The sequence below is a fragment of the Paralichthys olivaceus genome, chromosome 6, assembly GCF_024713975.1.
Source record: "Paralichthys olivaceus isolate ysfri-2021 chromosome 6, ASM2471397v2, whole genome shotgun sequence".
Classification (NCBI taxonomy): domain Eukaryota; kingdom Metazoa; phylum Chordata; class Actinopteri; order Pleuronectiformes; family Paralichthyidae; genus Paralichthys; species Paralichthys olivaceus.
The window spans coordinates 15,449,022-15,465,724 of record NC_091098.1 but is presented as its reverse complement, the minus strand read 5'-3'; the positions used below and the strand labels follow the sequence as shown (position 1 = coordinate 15,465,724).

Genomic DNA, 16,703 nt, shown 5'->3' with positions numbered 1-16,703 from the left:
TTAATGAAGGATGTGCTGCAAATGGAGCTAAAAACAAATTAAGATGCTTACTAGAGGTCTCGTATTAGATTCCTATAGGTGAGAAAAGTCACAAAAAAGTGACTTACTTATATATATATTATACATACTTCCAGTATATATTTGGCAATGAATGCCAAATATATACTGGAAAACAATAAAAATTTGTGATGGTAAAGCAGCAAAGTCTTTAAAAGTGAGAGCACATTTCTGCCTAAAATTCGTATTATCAGGAAATGGTACTTAAAAGAATTAAAAATAGTCACTATATAGGTAATTAGGCAGAGTCAGTTACATATTTGAAGTCACTTCTTGGAATGCACCTCTACTAGAAAGCCTCTTCTGATTTTATCCGAGTTGGGTATTTTCTTAAATTTGTTAATTTTTTAAAATAATTATGCCTAATGTCAGCTATTGGCTCCAGATCATCTGATGATAAGTGAAATAGATAATTTGGATGAATCGATGGATAGATGGGTGGACGGATTTTTCAATTACTTTTGGTAGAAGTACCTTAAAACATACCTCCACTAAAAATACTATAAATGTAAGCCTTTGGTCTATACCTTATGAAACTATTAATTATAAAGATGATTGACAAGTACCTGTGGCTCGGAGGCTCCTCCCCTCCATTGAGCCCCTCCCCCTTCGACCCCTCCCACCTTAGATCATAACAGGAGGGTCGAGGCTCCTCCGCTGATGCAGCCACACACACACTCACACACACACACTCGCTCTCTCTCTCTCTCACACACACACACACACTCTCTCTCTCTCACACACACACACACACTCTCTCTCTCTCTCTCTCTCTCACACACTGACACGCGCACACACTCTCGTGGCGTTTCTGAAAAGATGTCCCGTCTTGCAGCTCTTTAACCAGCCTCACCCCCGGTGCTTTCTAAAGCCTCAGCGGATACTGGAATGGTTTCGGAAAATGGAAACGGACGACGTGTCGGTTCGGGAGCAACTTTTCCACAACCGTGTCCGGGAGACCATCGTGAGTACAGGGGGGGGGGGGGACCAGGGACCAGTCGGTAATATGCATATGAGGGTCACCGCAAACAACACAGCCCCCTCCTCTTTAATCACTGGCAGAAAGAACACGCTCACTCAGCTCACTTTTATCTCCAACAATAAGGTTAAAGGGACATCTTGGTTGCGTTAGCTTCTTTTAGCAGTTAGCCTAACTTTATGGTTGCACGGATGCGTCTGGTCACTGGTTTGGCACAGGAACTCCCTACTCAACATCTGCAGCCTTCCTATTGTGTTTTAACCACTTTCCTCAATCCTCCCTCCACCTCGCGACTCATTGTGTCTGTGCAGCAACATCCTGCTTTTCATTTTCTGTTCTCACATGCTGTTAATATTTGCAGTTTTACCTGTCAGAGCTTCCAGTCTTGTCTGTGTTTTGTGTGACTCCACCATTTCCTGCTCAACTGAACTTCAGACCTGCCACAAAGCTCAGTTCAGTTACAGCGAGACTGACCTTTAACCCTGAAAAGTACAGTGTGATTGCACAGAAAGTTCATGTCCATGGAATGGAGATATGTCAGATACAGTGAACCACAAGGGACGATGACAAACAGCATCAGTTCTGCTTCATGTGTTTGACTCAGTGTTTGACTTATCAATTTGTCCTGGTTTACTGGTTTGCTCAGCCCTGATTCTTCACGGACTTTAGTTATAGATGAGCAAAAACTGTGCAGCAGGAGAACATAACATTATGGATTAATTCTCCCCCTAGCGAAACTGATTCTCTGCAACAAATATCAGTTAAAATAAATGATTTTTTTTTTTTTAGAATAGTCACTGACATGTCTTAAGAGCAAAGCCACACATGAAGTTATTCCTGTTAATAATGATTACTGTTCTTGGGTTGTACTTGTTCTTTTCGTGCTATGATGAATCAAAATGTCTGCCATGGACAAGATTGTTTTAAATTGTAAAAACATTAAAAGCAGAACTAGAAAGGCATTCATTAAAATGCACTAGATTTGGATTTTCATTTTGATCTGCACCAAATTGCACACACTCCTAAATATTAGTCCCCGTAAATCTGAAATCTGACAGTGTTAAAGAAAGTGAAAAAACATTCCTGGATCTGGATCTGCACCAAAATGTATTGGAATTTCTTCCCTGGCCCAAACCACATCCCTATGATTCTCATGGTCATCTGTCCAGGAGTTTTTGTGTATTTTTGCTACGTAACAAACAAGCTCAGGTGAAAACATAACCTACTTGGTGGAGGCGATTCTCAGACTCAATTTAAGATTTTTCAGGCTCCACAAACACCATAATGTCTTTCTCCGTTCAGTCTTCTAACATCAGATAAATATATCTCCACCTAAAAGTTATTAGCAACTCCTGAGTCTGCCCACATTGCCCAAGTAGACTCAATAGACATCCTCTGGATAATATCAGTCTTCAGGAAGTCACTGGAAATTGCACTTTGGATGGCAAGTATTTATTTTAAACTGCGAGCAAAACTCCTTATCTGTACCTTTTACATGAGCGATCGATGAAGTGCCCATATTTATTCTAATGCCCTTGTTTTGTCATTGTCCCTTTCACCTAAAGACCTAATGCTATTAGTCGACACCCCCATCTTAAGCCATGGCAGGCCTCAAGTCTCCTGCTTACCATCTCGTCACATTGCTGCCTCAGGCTGGTCAGCTGCCCCTGCATCTCCGGTTATTAATTGGTTTATGTAAAGCTTATCGTCAATCATCTAATTTAAAATGACTTGATATGTGGCTGCAGTCTAAGTACCAGCTCTAGTATTTCATATATAACACAGTATTGAATTGATAAAGGCTTTGTACATCACAAGACCAGATGGATAGATACTGTAGATTCTTTTAAAAACCTTCCTGTTACACATGTACAATAAATATCCTCCTGTTTAACCAAGCATCTTTTGAAACTGTATATTAGTGATCGCTGATCTAAATCCATACTCTTCAAATACTCTGAGCACCAGTGTTTGTTAGTTGGATTTTTTATGTCATCTCAGCAGCCAGGGACTGATTCACGTATTAAAATGTTGTATTTATTTATTCAATTCTGGTCACAACTTTATACGTTTCTGTGGTCAGAGCTGCAGGGCAGAGGAACTGCCACAGTTATCTCTACATAATAATAGTCTTCAGTACTCAGTATATGTTGTTGAAGCACAGAGAGCAAGTTTTGTGGCAGAAATATATTTATGTGACATGATAAACAGGAATTTATACAAGTTTTAGTCACTAGGTTGGTGTGTTAGTTTTTCTATAAAAAGATAAATATGGATTTAGCTATTTTTCTGTATAAATGCGAACATGTAGCTCAAAATGCAATCATAGGCCCAAGTAGGGCCCACCAAGTTTTAAAATGGATGATTAGGCAAAAGAACCCGCTAATAAACGGTAACATTTTATTTGTCAGATTGTCTTAACTTTAATTGATGTAACATTGTAAATCATCTGAGATAAGAGGCAAATGTAACTGGTGCAGGTTGCAAAAACTGTCTGCGTAAGACGTTATTAAAGTTTGAGCAGGGCGTACACACCTACAGGCCCACACCCTGAGCCTAGAGGGATCAACAAGGATCAATGCTTAACAGAATAAAAGGTCACAATAAAATCTTTCATGTGGGAAATGGGACACCCAGCATATTCTGCATAATTAACAAAAGACTAAAACATTAACGGTCCATGTCAAATGTGTGTTTATAGGAATTAATTCCTGTAGGACACTTGAGGAGGAAAATCCAAAATATATTGTCATTGATGTCAAATATTTTCTATTGTCAAGGACCTTTTTACCAAACAGGAATTTGAGATGTTACTTCTAAAATGTTACATTACTTCACTATTAAAAATCCTGGATAACACATGCAGTAAAATGATCAAAACAACAGACTGTGGCTGCCCACCTTCTTTTGGATGAGGATGGCAATGACCTGCAATATTTAAAGTTAATTCTGGCTGTTATGAATGAATCCTGAATTGGTTAGGGTTTGCCTAATCTAGCCTCTGAAACAGACATGCCTTGCCTGAACGTGTACAGCTGGTCGAGGTGCCCCTGAAATAGCCCGCTCTGAGGGAGACCATTTGACATTTTGCAAGGACATGCTGTTCCACTGCCAGCCTCCTCCAGCTCCTTTTGAGTTTTCTCAGGAACTACATGGTCTGGTGAGGAGTGGAAAGAGTACAACTCCATTGGGGTTTTTTTTGCTTGAAGCAGCTTGAAGATTTTTAGGTTCCTCTGTGAATTTTAAACTGCTCAGAGTATACTCTGAGACTTTGTGTTCAACACAAAGCTGTCCTTTTGGATGCTGAATTCCTTTAAACTCCCTTCCCAGTGGCCCACTCTGTGCTGCCAGCTCTTTGACACTGCCAATCAGCACGTGACTAACACGGTGTTATTCTGCCCCTCCATCTATTTCTTTCTATACCCATCCTTTGTTTCCTTCTTTACCCTTTTGTTGGATTAACCATTACAAGCTCCTTTCCAAACTATGCTGCAATATTGAACAATTTTGCAGACTGAGCTGATTAGTTGCTGTGAACAGTCCATTGTTATTTGCATGATACAGCTAGTCTGTTACCAGTAGTGTTACTTACACAGTTAACGCTGTTGTTTTCTCATTGGAGGAACTGTTATTTCCAAAAACAAAAAAATTATACAGATAAAGCTCTTTTCAGACATGCACTGAACCCTGGATATTCTCCTGAAATTATCCGGAGGGACTGTATGTGAGAACGCAAATTTCCGAGTCATATGCTCCAGACAATCTGTGGACTTTCTCCTGCCAGCCCCCAAAACCCAGATAACACCCACGGAGCCCATTTGAGAATACAGCCGGACATTGAGAATTCATCACGACCATGTGGGTGCGTTCAATAGAGGCTAATTTGGAAAGACAATCAGATTTGAGAGCTTTTGGTGATATGAGCAGACGCCACTGTTTTTGTGCTGTAAAGAAGTACATGTGATTTCCCCAGTGCAATTTATATGCTCTACCCAGGCACCACCCTTCACCTGAATGCTCCTGAGATTTTCCTGTTGTTATGCACATGTCTGCACCAGAGAGTCTCCTGCTGCGTTGTTCATATCCTAAACAAAAAATGGCATGTATGTGACAATGTGAAGCATAATGCAGTCCTGCTTGGTGGGTTCAAGTCCAGTTTGACTACAGGATTAGCTTGGTGTTCCGTCATTTTAAAAAAACACTGTACAAACATTTTTTTAAGCAGAAACATAAGATTGTACCCTTTGCCAGAACCAAGTCCCAGTCATTCATAACAAAATATTCTGTAAATGTACACTGTGTCAATATGAATAACTTTAAATAAAGCTCTCTTTTGATGTGGGACATTTATTGTTCTCTCTAAGGAACTCAAGATGCTCAGTTTACATTGGTCTAAGAAACTGGTTTCACACCCCTGAGCATGTTGTCACATTTCTGTCATTCTCCAGAGAGCCTCTCTTTGTTTGTTGCTGTCGTTACCTTAGGCACAAACATTTACATACTGGCTCTCTAAGTTGGCATTTGGAAATGTTTGATCGTTGCTTGAGGTTTAGCAGCATCAGTTCATTCATCTGTCACTGCAACACTGCATTTTCACTGTTAAATGGATTGACATCAAATTAATTACAGACTTGCGTATCCCTCAAAGAATTCCTCTCGATGACAGCATCACCAGCACAGCAACGTTTCCACTTGTGGGTCTTGAACCAACATTTTGAACGAGTGGAAAATGTTGCTTGTAAATTCCAGTCAGTTTCACATGCATTTTGTATCAATTCTATCATGCAATGTTGGTGCATGCACATCATGTGGAATGGAAGGGAGCAGTGCAAAGGACCCTCACGTGTGTGTCTTGCAAGCGTGCTAATTTTTATTTACATGCATTTGTCCAGGAGCAGTCATGATAGAATAGTCCACTTGTTTTCTTGTGTTCAATGAACACCACATCCTCATCAGAGCAACCATGAGAACTTTTAGCCTTCATATTCAATTGTGTAATTTTGCTTAAAGAGGCATGAGTGGGATGGAGCGGTTCGGCTTAAACACATGTAGTTAGTATACGTTTCCACATTGCCTTACAGAAGATTTTAAAACTTAAAAGAAATAATAATTTATCATTACCATTACCAATATCAAGTGATCTTCATGTTTTTACATCAACATAATGTTTGTCCATATCGCCAAGCTGTATTCCGGGGATCTTTTCGTTTGTCTTTTATTTTATGTTTTCTATGATTTTCACACGAGTTATTTGCCCTAGTTTTTGTAGTGAAAAGTTGAAAGCTCCACCAGACAACAGATTGCTCAGTGAATATAGGTTTGACCTAAATTGAGTGTAACAGTGATCTTGACTGGCAGCTTTAGGGCGATCTGTCTCTCTTGTATTAACCCCCTCCCCCTTAATCCGTCTTAGTTTATCACGGCTGGTCTGCCACTCATTTCACTCTCTTTGTTTGAATTCAGTCCAGCTGTCTCTTTTTGAATTTTTAAGATAGGGAATGTTTTGCATTTGTACTACTACACAGCATACTTATTTACACCTTGCTCTTTATCAGTCACAAAACATAACAGGACATTCTATTCAGAAAATATGAGTCATCTTAAATAAATATGATGATTATCAGTAGTTTATGATGGAACAAGACTGCTTGTCTTTTTGTGCGATTAGCTGCATAAAAAAGAAAAACAAATAACACCATCTCCATGTTCTCAAGCTTTGAAAAAAACAAATTCCTTTCTGTCTCTTCTGCAGATCTGTGTGCTCCTGTTTACATGCCTCTACATATTATCCTACCTCATACTTACCCACTTCAAGAAGACAGCCGAGTTTGTCACAGGTGAGTATTATAGTGACTCTCTTATTTCTAAAGAGAATACCGAATGAAAGCTACTGTGTGAGAAAGATTTCTATCAGCGCCTTATGGAGAATTGCTGGGAGGGGAGGTGATGGTGTTGACAAGCACATTATTACTTTGAAGTTCTGTGGATTTTTTCTCATGCAGGCCACACTTTCTTTTCTTGTGTTTTTTGGGAGGGTAAATAAATACAGGAGATAACTGCATATCTTCTCTTGCACCAGAAAGCTTCAAAACACTGAGACAAGCAATAAAATGAGCATGGCCCATTTCACAAAGCTTACTCATTTCTTAATCATAGTTTTCTCACTTGTTTGTAGACATTTATGTGTAGATTTGTTGAGATATGAATCATTCCCACTTTCCATGTTTCCATACATGTAAATATAGTGTTTGCGCAACAACATGACCTATTTCAACCCAAAGCTCTGGACCTTGGCCAGAGTATCACAGAGGTGAAGAAGGCATGTCATGTAACATGTAACCACACTATAGGCTGAATCCTGGTGGATCAGGGTGGTGGAGGGGCAGTGAAAAATGTTTTTTAATGTCATAAAAGTAGCTTAATGATCTGCTTAATTTAACTCTTAGTTACTGGCTTTAATTGTTCACAACGTGAGAAAATACTTTGTGTTCAACTCTGCATGGATAAACAACAACTTTGCAGCCTACAAAGAAGCATTTCATAAACTTGACATTCCTCATTCTATCATGCATTCTCACATTGTTAAACAAAGAAACTGCCTAACAACCTGCAGTGGGACTGGGCTCACAGTTACATAATGAATCCAATAACTCTCCACTATTGGAACCAGATGTCGGATGTCCAACTGGCCAAGTCTCAGCTCGGCTGTGAGTGTGCTGGGTTTTAACCTGGGACAAAGCCCACTTTTTGGAAACCTGCTCTGCAGTGACTCCCTGTAACTGTTGTCTATGCATCAGCAACAACCAAACAGTTGTGCCTTGCAGCTAAATGAAGATTGAGCAACACAAATAAACATAGCTGTTTTTGACAGGAGCCAAGAACTGGTTTTTGCTTCACTGACTTTACCTCATTCTTCACAGCTGTGCCAACATTTGCATTGGAAAAAGTTACAGTACTGTGCACTGGTTTGCATATTACCACTGCAGAGGTTCTTGCAGTATTGCTTGAAGAGATTGATAACAAATTGCAAAGATGCAGCCTCTATTTATTTAGTTTTAACTAGACTTTGGATTTTGCTTGGACAGAACATTCTTAACATGCTCCTCCACTTCCACTCCCTACTCAGTGAGCTTTTTTTCCCTCATCCTCATATAGACCCCTTCTGTTGCAACATTCACCTCTACACTGTGTACACACAGTATGGTACACAGCCCCCTTGTGGAAATGTTAATTTATACCTAGTTCAAACCATCTATTAACATGTCAACACTTTATCTGATTACACTTACAGCAATCTGTGTTTAAGATATAAGTTATTATCCATGTTCAGGATAGCAAATAGATTATTAAAATATATGTAAAAATACTTTCCGCTCTTTCAGATGATATTGAAGATGCCACTGTCAACAAAATTGCGTAAGTATAAATCTCTAATGATTAACTGACCCACAGCAAACTGTTCTCACTCACTCTGGTGTCAGTGTGAGGTACTGTGCTGGTACCTCAGTCAGTGTGACATGTTGTGGCTTCAGGCCCTTTGGCTGTGAATTTATTGCCCTGTCTTGTGTGAGCTTGTGTGTTTGTGTGGTTGTTGTTGGGGAGTGGGGCAGTTCTGTGTCACTCTGCCCTTTGTCCCGACACGCTGCCGTGTGTTCCCCAGGACACGCTAGCCTTTCACCTGGACAGTGATGTTAGGCTTAGGCCAAATAAAAAAACAGACTGTGACTTCACTGATGGCCTCTCTTTCTTCTTCTTCCAGGCTGTGGTTGTGTACGTTCACCCTGTCCGTCGCAGTGTGTGCTGTACTCCTCCTCCCCATCTCCATTCTGTCCAACGAGGTGCTGCTCACCTTCCCACAGAGCTACTACATGCAATGGCTCAATGGATCACTTATCCATGGTACTTAATAATGTTTCTACCAGTTGACAATACCAAGACAACAGTTGATGATCGTAGAGGTCACTGCTGTTGGAAGCTGGATCCGATTTAATGAGGATCACTGGGAGTTACCTCCAGATCAATACTACACTGGCCTCTGTCCAAACAGAAACCGATAATTATCACGGATAGGAGGGCTACGACCTCACCGCAGTGATTCAGTTTGAAAAAATGATCTTACTGATCTAGTCCAACGCTTCAACCTCAAATAAACACTTCTTGTATGTGTTGTTTTGTGTGAGAACTGTTCTGATGGTTGTCTCTCGCACATTATTTCATTCCTTCTGTTATTTTTTTAAATCTGGTTTATTTGCACATTTTAAGCCTGAGGACCGTAGGACTATGCCCCTTTGTGGTTTTCAGCGGTACTGCTGAAATGCTTGAACGCAGTCAAATATGTTTCACTGAAAACTAATCTCTCTCTTCCTCACTTGTCAGGTTTGTGGAACCTAGTTTTCCTCTTCTCCAATTTGTCCCTGGTCTTCCTCATGCCCTTCGCCTACTTCTTCACAGAGTCTGAGGGATTTGCGGGGTCCAAGAAGGTAGAGGTTTCATCATTCAGCTACAGATGGTGGCTCTAAACTTGGAAACCATTTAAGAAAGAGGGACTCTGCATTTGAACCTGTTGATAAGAGTATCTGTTTTTGTGTGTAGGGGGTGATGGCACGAGTGTATGAGGCAGTTGTGCTGCTGTTGCTGCTGGCCTTGCTCGTGCTGGGCATTGTGTGGGTGGCATCTGCCCTGCTCCATGACAACATCGCCAGAAAGAGCCTCTACGGTGAGTCACCTCCATCATACATAATGATCCTTCAGTAACAGTTTTTGTTTTCATCATTTTAATTGCTTACACTATCCTCCTGTGAATTTCAGACCTGTGGGAGTATTACCTCCCCTATCTGTACTCTGGCATCTCTCTGTTTGGAGTGTTGCTGCTTTTATGTGAGTATATAGTCAGTTATAATTACTTGATCAGCTAAAACCTGTAGTGTATGACAGTTTGATATCACCATCTGTGTGTTTCTCTCCTCAGTGTGCACCCCCTTTGGGTTGTCCCGAATGTTTAGTGTGACTGGCAGCCTGCTGGTCAAACCACGGGTGAGTCACTGATCTCATTTTATAGCCATAAAAAGTAAACACATCTTACACTATGTCCAAAATCCATAATACATATGGGGACTCTTCGCAGGTTTTTAATGTGAAGTGTGCTTACTCCAGGAAAGTAGGACATTAACCACAGCAGAGAGTATGTTTGCAAAATACAGGAGATTTTTGAGTGTGGAGGAAATGGACGAGCTTCACAGTTTGAAAAACAAAAAACAAAACAACACCTTTTAAAAGCTTTGGAAAAATGTAATTTATTTTCAGAAAAAATGTGAATGTCTGTGTATTACTTAATTGACAGTAGCTTTTTAGAGTTTGATTGAGAACCAATGTCTTAGCACTTCCCGTTAATATAAAAAAGTATTTTGTTATGAGTGCTAACATAAAATACTAATATATGACAACTTTTATGTAGTACACAAATACTTCAGTTGGTATGAAGCATGGATCTGACACGTCTTTAGTTTCATTGATATGCAACATGAACAGCTGTTAGTTTTGCAGGTACAGTACCGTAACTATACCAAAGTATTAGACAATGTAAAATGTTGACGTAATGACTGTTTAATTGAAGTTTACAACAATTCAGCCTGAGGAAGACACAAGTGGTAGAATAGAACATAGAATAGCCTTTACATTAAGAAATTGTGTTGTGGCTGTGAACTGTAATTTCCTAACTGATCTATTGATCCTGTCGCCTGCAGCTGCTGGAGGATGTAGATGAAACACTAAACTGCACCATGTTTGAGGAAGACTCGCTCTCTAGGAAACTGAACTGTAAGAGACTAACCTGAACAGTCCTCTGCCATTTTCTGATGATTCATTTAAAGCTGACTAACTTTGCGTCTCTATCATGTGATGTTTGACTGAAGGTGGTAGTACATCATGCTGGGTCAAGCTGAACAGGGAGGTGATGAAAAAAGAGCACCAAACAGTGCGGGGCAAGCGCATCGCTCTGGGTAAGACAGGCTGAACAAGCTGCTCTCTGCTCAGTCACAGTGATTACATTTATATTCATTTACTGTCATACACTCATTTCTCTTTTTTCCCCAAACAGAGATGCGTAGGAAAGCGTCCCCATGGCAGCGAAACCTTGGTTATCCTCTGGCCATGCTTGTGCTCCTCGCACTGACGGTACACACTTATTTATCTTTAATTTAATAACACAGATGGTTGTTTTCTTTGTATAATTTCTGTTTCTGTCTCTTCAGGTGATGTGTGTGCTGATGGTTTGTTTCAATGTGTTGGAGTTGCTCCTGGATGAGACGGCCATGCCCAGAGGAATGGAGGTGAAGGTTTTGCCTGAGAGAAACTGAAATGATCAACAGCTTGTTGTTCGTGCTCACTGACGGATGTTTGTTTTTGTGCTCTCTAGGACCCTCACCTGGGAATGGCATCCTTTTCTATGTTTGGCTCACTGGGCGCTGCAGTTCAAGTAGTCCTCATCCTGTATCCTTTCATTCCATTCACCTATGACCGTGTGTACACAGACGTTAACTAGTCATGTCCATGTGGCCGTGACTCAGCTACCAACAGACTGTCCTTCGTCTCTGACCAGTGTGTGTGATGTCGATTCATGCAATCTCATTCGTAAATTAGACGCTTATGTACTTTCTGGATGTTTTTTACTATCTATGTGAGAGTATTACTCATCTTCCCTGTGTTTTCCTTAAAAATGATCTTCAGCTACCTAATGGTATCATCAGTAGTTGGTTTCTATAGTTCTCCTCTCTTCATCAGCCTCCTGCCTCGTGCACAGGACACCAACCTCACCCAGGTACTTGACAGCTGACCTTAACATGTATCTAATCTCACAGTGAGATACCATGAGAAAGTAGTTATGTATTGTGTTGACACCTTTTATGTAATCTTGACATTTCTGTTCCTTTCAGATAATTGCAAACTGTGTTTCACTGCTTATCCTAAGCTCTGCACTGCCGGTCTTCTCACGCACCCTTGGTAAATAAGAAGCATAAATGACAAATGCAGTATTTATCCCAGTTCCATTCTGCACGCTAACAATAATCAGGTTTTGAGCACGCAGTATACACAAAGTGGAAAAGTTTTAGTAAGCATACATCTAAATATTTGTATTATCTAATCTAAATATTTTTGCGTTGATTTCTGTATTTATGTTTTGAAGATTTATTTTATAGGAGCTGTACTGCAGCTGTGAAGTTTTGACGATTGATGTGCAGCAGATTGTGTAGAAGTACTTTGTAGTACAGAACTGGGACACAACATCTATTATTTAATATTAAGCATTAGAACATTTTACTTGTAGTTTTATCTTTCACCACAAGAGGGTGTTTGTATCACACATATTCTGCAGCTGCAGGAAAAGCTTGGATTGCGTAACTGGTTCACATGTGGAACATTTTTTCTTTGTCCTCCTTTTTGGCAGGAATCACCCGCTTCGATCTACTGGGAGACTTTGGTCGCTATAACTGGCTGGGGAACTTCTACATTGTCTTCCTGTACAACATGATGTTCGCCGGTCTCACCTCTGCTTCCCTCATCAAGACAGTCACATGGGCAGTTCAGAGAGAGCTCATCCGGGCCTTTGGTCAGTTCCCCTTTTTTAACTAAGATGAGAACACTATGTGTCCATGTATTCTTCTGTCCTTGGGATTGTGTCGTGCTGAAATTAGTTGCACTTGGATAGTTGTGTGATAAGTTTTCCCACCTTTGGCCCAGTTCCCCAATGGGCTGGTCTCTCTTCCTCAGATAGAAAGAATACAATTCTTTCAGGAAAGTGTAAAGGGACAAGAGGAGAGTCCGGTCCCCCTGGGGACCTTCAGGCACACCGCCCCAGACCCCTAGCAGCACACACACCCTCTCAACCCTCCACCCAACACAAACAAGCGCTCCAAGCACGGACACGCCAAACACACACACATACACACGCAATCCCCTTCCTCACAGCGCAGATAGCATCTCTGCACCGTGGCAGCTCTCTTGCACTTTCCCATTGCCTCCCAGCTTACTTTTGTTCTGTGATTAATAGACTTTACCTAAATCACTATTTTTCTTAGCTTTTCTTAGCTTTTCTTAGTGTTGCTCCACCTTGTGATTGTGTGTGATGCGATTGACCTTTGGTTTTCTGTCACTGTTTTTGCAGGTCTCCACAGATTGCCTTTAACTGTATCACGGTCCACCGTCCCCTTCAGACTCCTCCTGGCCAGTGGACTTTCTAAAATCCAGTGACGTGCCCTCCTGACCACTGCCTTTCCTCAAAGAAACTGAGCCACGTTCAAATGTCCACGTATTGGATTGAACGCATTTGCGGTTTAGTCCCTTTGCCAGTTGGTGCCCAGATCAGCTGGCCTCATGTGAAGAGACTGGACAGGTTCTGTCTGCATCCGTCACGTGGGAGCTCTACTGAAATTTGTGACCAGTTTGTCAGGGTCCAAAGTTGTGCAGTTAGTTAACTGCAATAGTACACATGCTTAGCGGAGTCATGGTTATAACTGGAGTAAGGGGAAAAGGATTACAGCCATTCTGGTAGTCCTGCAATAGTGGACAAAAACAGAACAATCCCCCACAAACCTGATGCCTTACAGAAAGAGGATTCATTGGACAGCCGTTGCTCTTTTGACACATATGAAAGTCAGCAGAGTTATTTTGAAATATTACATTGTCGCTGTGACATAATTTCCTCTTCCTGCTTCAGGTCGATTGAGTGTTCTCCCTTCTCTTCGTGGCTTCCCCACGCTTTCCTCTCTTAGGCTACACCACTATTTTAAGAGTGGGGAATCTTACCTCCATGTGTTTAGTGGCTCAGTCTGAACCAGTGTTATGTTAGTAATGAGAGGAAGTAGTTATAGGGTCCAAGTAGGACACAGAGTGCCTTGTCTTATCTGTGGATCCACAGGTTACACAGGCAAGATAAGAGAGTGGGTCGTAGTCTGAATGCTTTTTACTAACCAGGTTAACTAGTAGAGTAAAGGACATCTTCGTGGGGATTTATAATTGAGCAGGGTTATGATGTTTTTCAAGCTGACAGGTAGCTTACTGAGTCTGAGGACTAGTCTGCGATTTACAAAAACACAAAAAAGAAAGCTTTACTTTGTCTTATGCAAGAAATCTGACAGCGATGTGACTCTCACTAGGAGCAATTTATGCCTTAGACCAATCTAACTGTGAATTATTACAAATCTGTGTGGGGAAAGTGCAATATTTCATGAGTAAAAAGCACACTTTATCTTTACCAAAAGAAATTTTTATAATTTTCTGGATTCTTTCTGTGAAGTGTTTTTGTATAATTTCGCCTCGAACATTGGGTGAAAGCTCAGAGTATTTTCAAATAGCAAATGTGACTGTCAATCTATGCAATCCTCTGTGGAGTCTGTTTTTATATTTAGATTCTGTTTATCAGCTGTATCTTATCCTCAATGTGTTAATGATCTCGTGTCACCATTTGCTGCTGTATCAGCAGGTTAATAGCTGTTGGTTTGACCAGCAGGGGACAGTGTGTCTCAAACTTCTCTCTAGTTAATTAGTTGTTAGTTATTCTATGTATTGTATATGGAGCACTCTGAGGTTTACTTCTGTCACTTTTTCTGGGATTTTTCTTTTGTTTTTTGGGAACACGCAGTTTATGATGTGTTGTATTTTTATCATTATTTATGGGCATTTTGGGATCAATAATGTTGACTTATTACTCTTAGGATTTTTAACAAGTGTTAAAAACTTTGAATGTGATACAGTTGAGACAAAAAATCTTTAGAGTAGTTCTCAAAGATATAAAAAATAATGTGTTTACTTACGAAATGCTCTGATGTTTCAGATTTTCTTAAAACTGAAATTTTAACCATCATTGTTTTATGAGGAGAAAGCAATAAAATGTCTGTGTTTTTAACGTCTTTGTGTCCTTTGGGAAACACATCACGCTGACTTTTACAGTTTCTTTGATGCTGTTACAATTGTAGAGAAATGTAGCTACGTCGTGAGTGATCTGATGTGGTGGGTGTGTGTGACTGGTGAAGGGCGTCTGTCCTCTGCATCCCTCCACCCTTTTGTTGCACTTCTTTAATCAGCAGCAGAAGAAAGCCATATTTTGGCCTGTCTGTCAGCAGTGTCCAGCCACGACGCCACTACAGCCGTAGCCCACGCTTTCCCCACTCTGATGCAAGCGCCAGATAAAAACCCAGCAAATTAGGAGGAGAAGAGACATTCACTCACATTCACTCCTTCACCTCATCACCTACCCACCCACCTCCTTTCTTCCATCCCTTTTCCTTGCCTATTGTTGATTTCCTCATTTCTGAAGTCAGCTCAAGAAACCCCCCAGCTCTGATTAATTTCTCCCTCTTGATTTTTGTTTGCGTTTCTTGTTTTGTTGGATGTTTTAATTGAGCTTATTTGCTTTAGGTTTTGTTTTGCACTGCGTTTCCTTTGCCAAAAGGAAATGAACTCAAATGTCGACGCAACATCGCTCGCACATCTGGAGACTGGGTTCTCTCTGAGGAAGTCTTTGTACAGTAAATTAAATTTGAACAAACTCAGAGTGATGCTGACAGTTGTTGGTTCAGAGGGCAAAAACAATTGTAAATTCAGTTTATACTTTCACACACAATATTGAGTTGAAAAGCATATATAGACTAAAACTTTTGTTTTGGTGAGTGATGCTAAGTGAATACACACCTCTAGTAAAATAAGAAAACCTGCCAATGCACAAAGTCCAATCGGCCACTCCTAAAATTGAAATGCTCCTCGACTTTAAAGAAACAAGGCTACTGAGTCTGTCTGTCTGTCTGTCTGTCTGTCTGTCCGTCTGTCCATCTGTCCATCTGTCTGTCTCTGTCTGTCTGTCTGTCTGTCTGTCCATCCATCCAACCCTCTGGGTTCTGTTTTTGCAGGATTTGTGCACAATTTGAGCTGATGGTGGATTCAATTTTTTGCCTCATTTGAGCAAATAAAGCCAACATTGACAATGTTGCTCTATAAAGGCACATTGAACACACAAACACAGTAAAGCCACCAACATTTCGTATTTCTAAAGCACTTTTCTCGTCTTGATGATGACTCAAAGTGCTTAACAGTACAGTTTTTACCTTTCAACCATTAACCCACTCATTTATACAGTGCACTTTTAATTGCTGCACTTCATCACATCACTCACACACTGATCGTCAGGAGCAATTCTGAGTTCAGTGTCTTGCTCATGGGCACTTCGGTACACTGACTCAGGATCAAACCACTGACACAGTGGACGACCCGCTCTCTCTCCTGAGCCACAGCCCCCCCATAATATCACTCTTAACCTCAGATTCTGTTGGAGAAACAATGGTCCAGCACCTCTCCCTGCAGCAAAATATTAAAGGGTTGATAGCAGTGCAATCAAGGTGTCCCAGCAGTCCCATTGGGTAACACGCTCTGCTGGAGTGGTTGTCGGGCATATCAGGGACAAGGCGGGAGACGGGCAGCTTGTAATGGGATGAGATAGGCTATCTTTATTGTCAAAACATAAGAATGAAGGGGGGACAAAGACACAGATTAGCTTTCCTGACAGTCTGCTGTTTGAAGTTCATGCCAAAGAGCATTAGGGGCTGTTATTCCCTCGTTTTATGCTCGCAAATACAGAAACACTCACAGGAAAAGGCGAGACTTGCTCGCTAATCAACTG

The 16,703-nt window shown here is 40.9% G+C and overlaps 1 protein-coding gene across 1 annotated transcript; it reads left to right on the top strand.

Annotated features, from left to right (window-relative positions):
• The first annotated feature begins 721 nt into the window (after positions 1-721).
• lmbr1l (limb development membrane protein 1-like) lies at positions 722-14,936 on the top strand. The gene is made up of 17 exons (XM_020089382.2): positions 722-1,021; positions 6,789-6,873; positions 8,419-8,452; positions 8,796-8,935; positions 9,413-9,516; positions 9,629-9,752; positions 9,845-9,913; positions 10,005-10,069; positions 10,780-10,852; positions 10,948-11,034; positions 11,133-11,209; positions 11,287-11,364; positions 11,451-11,524; positions 11,762-11,852; positions 11,968-12,034; positions 12,480-12,641; positions 13,197-14,936. Exons 1-17 carry the CDS (start codon positions 959-961, stop codon positions 13,280-13,282), a joined length of 1,479 nt encoding a protein of 492 aa, XP_019944941.1. The 5' UTR covers positions 722-958; the 3' UTR covers positions 13,283-14,936.
• The last annotated feature ends 1,767 nt before the right edge of the window (positions 14,937-16,703 follow it).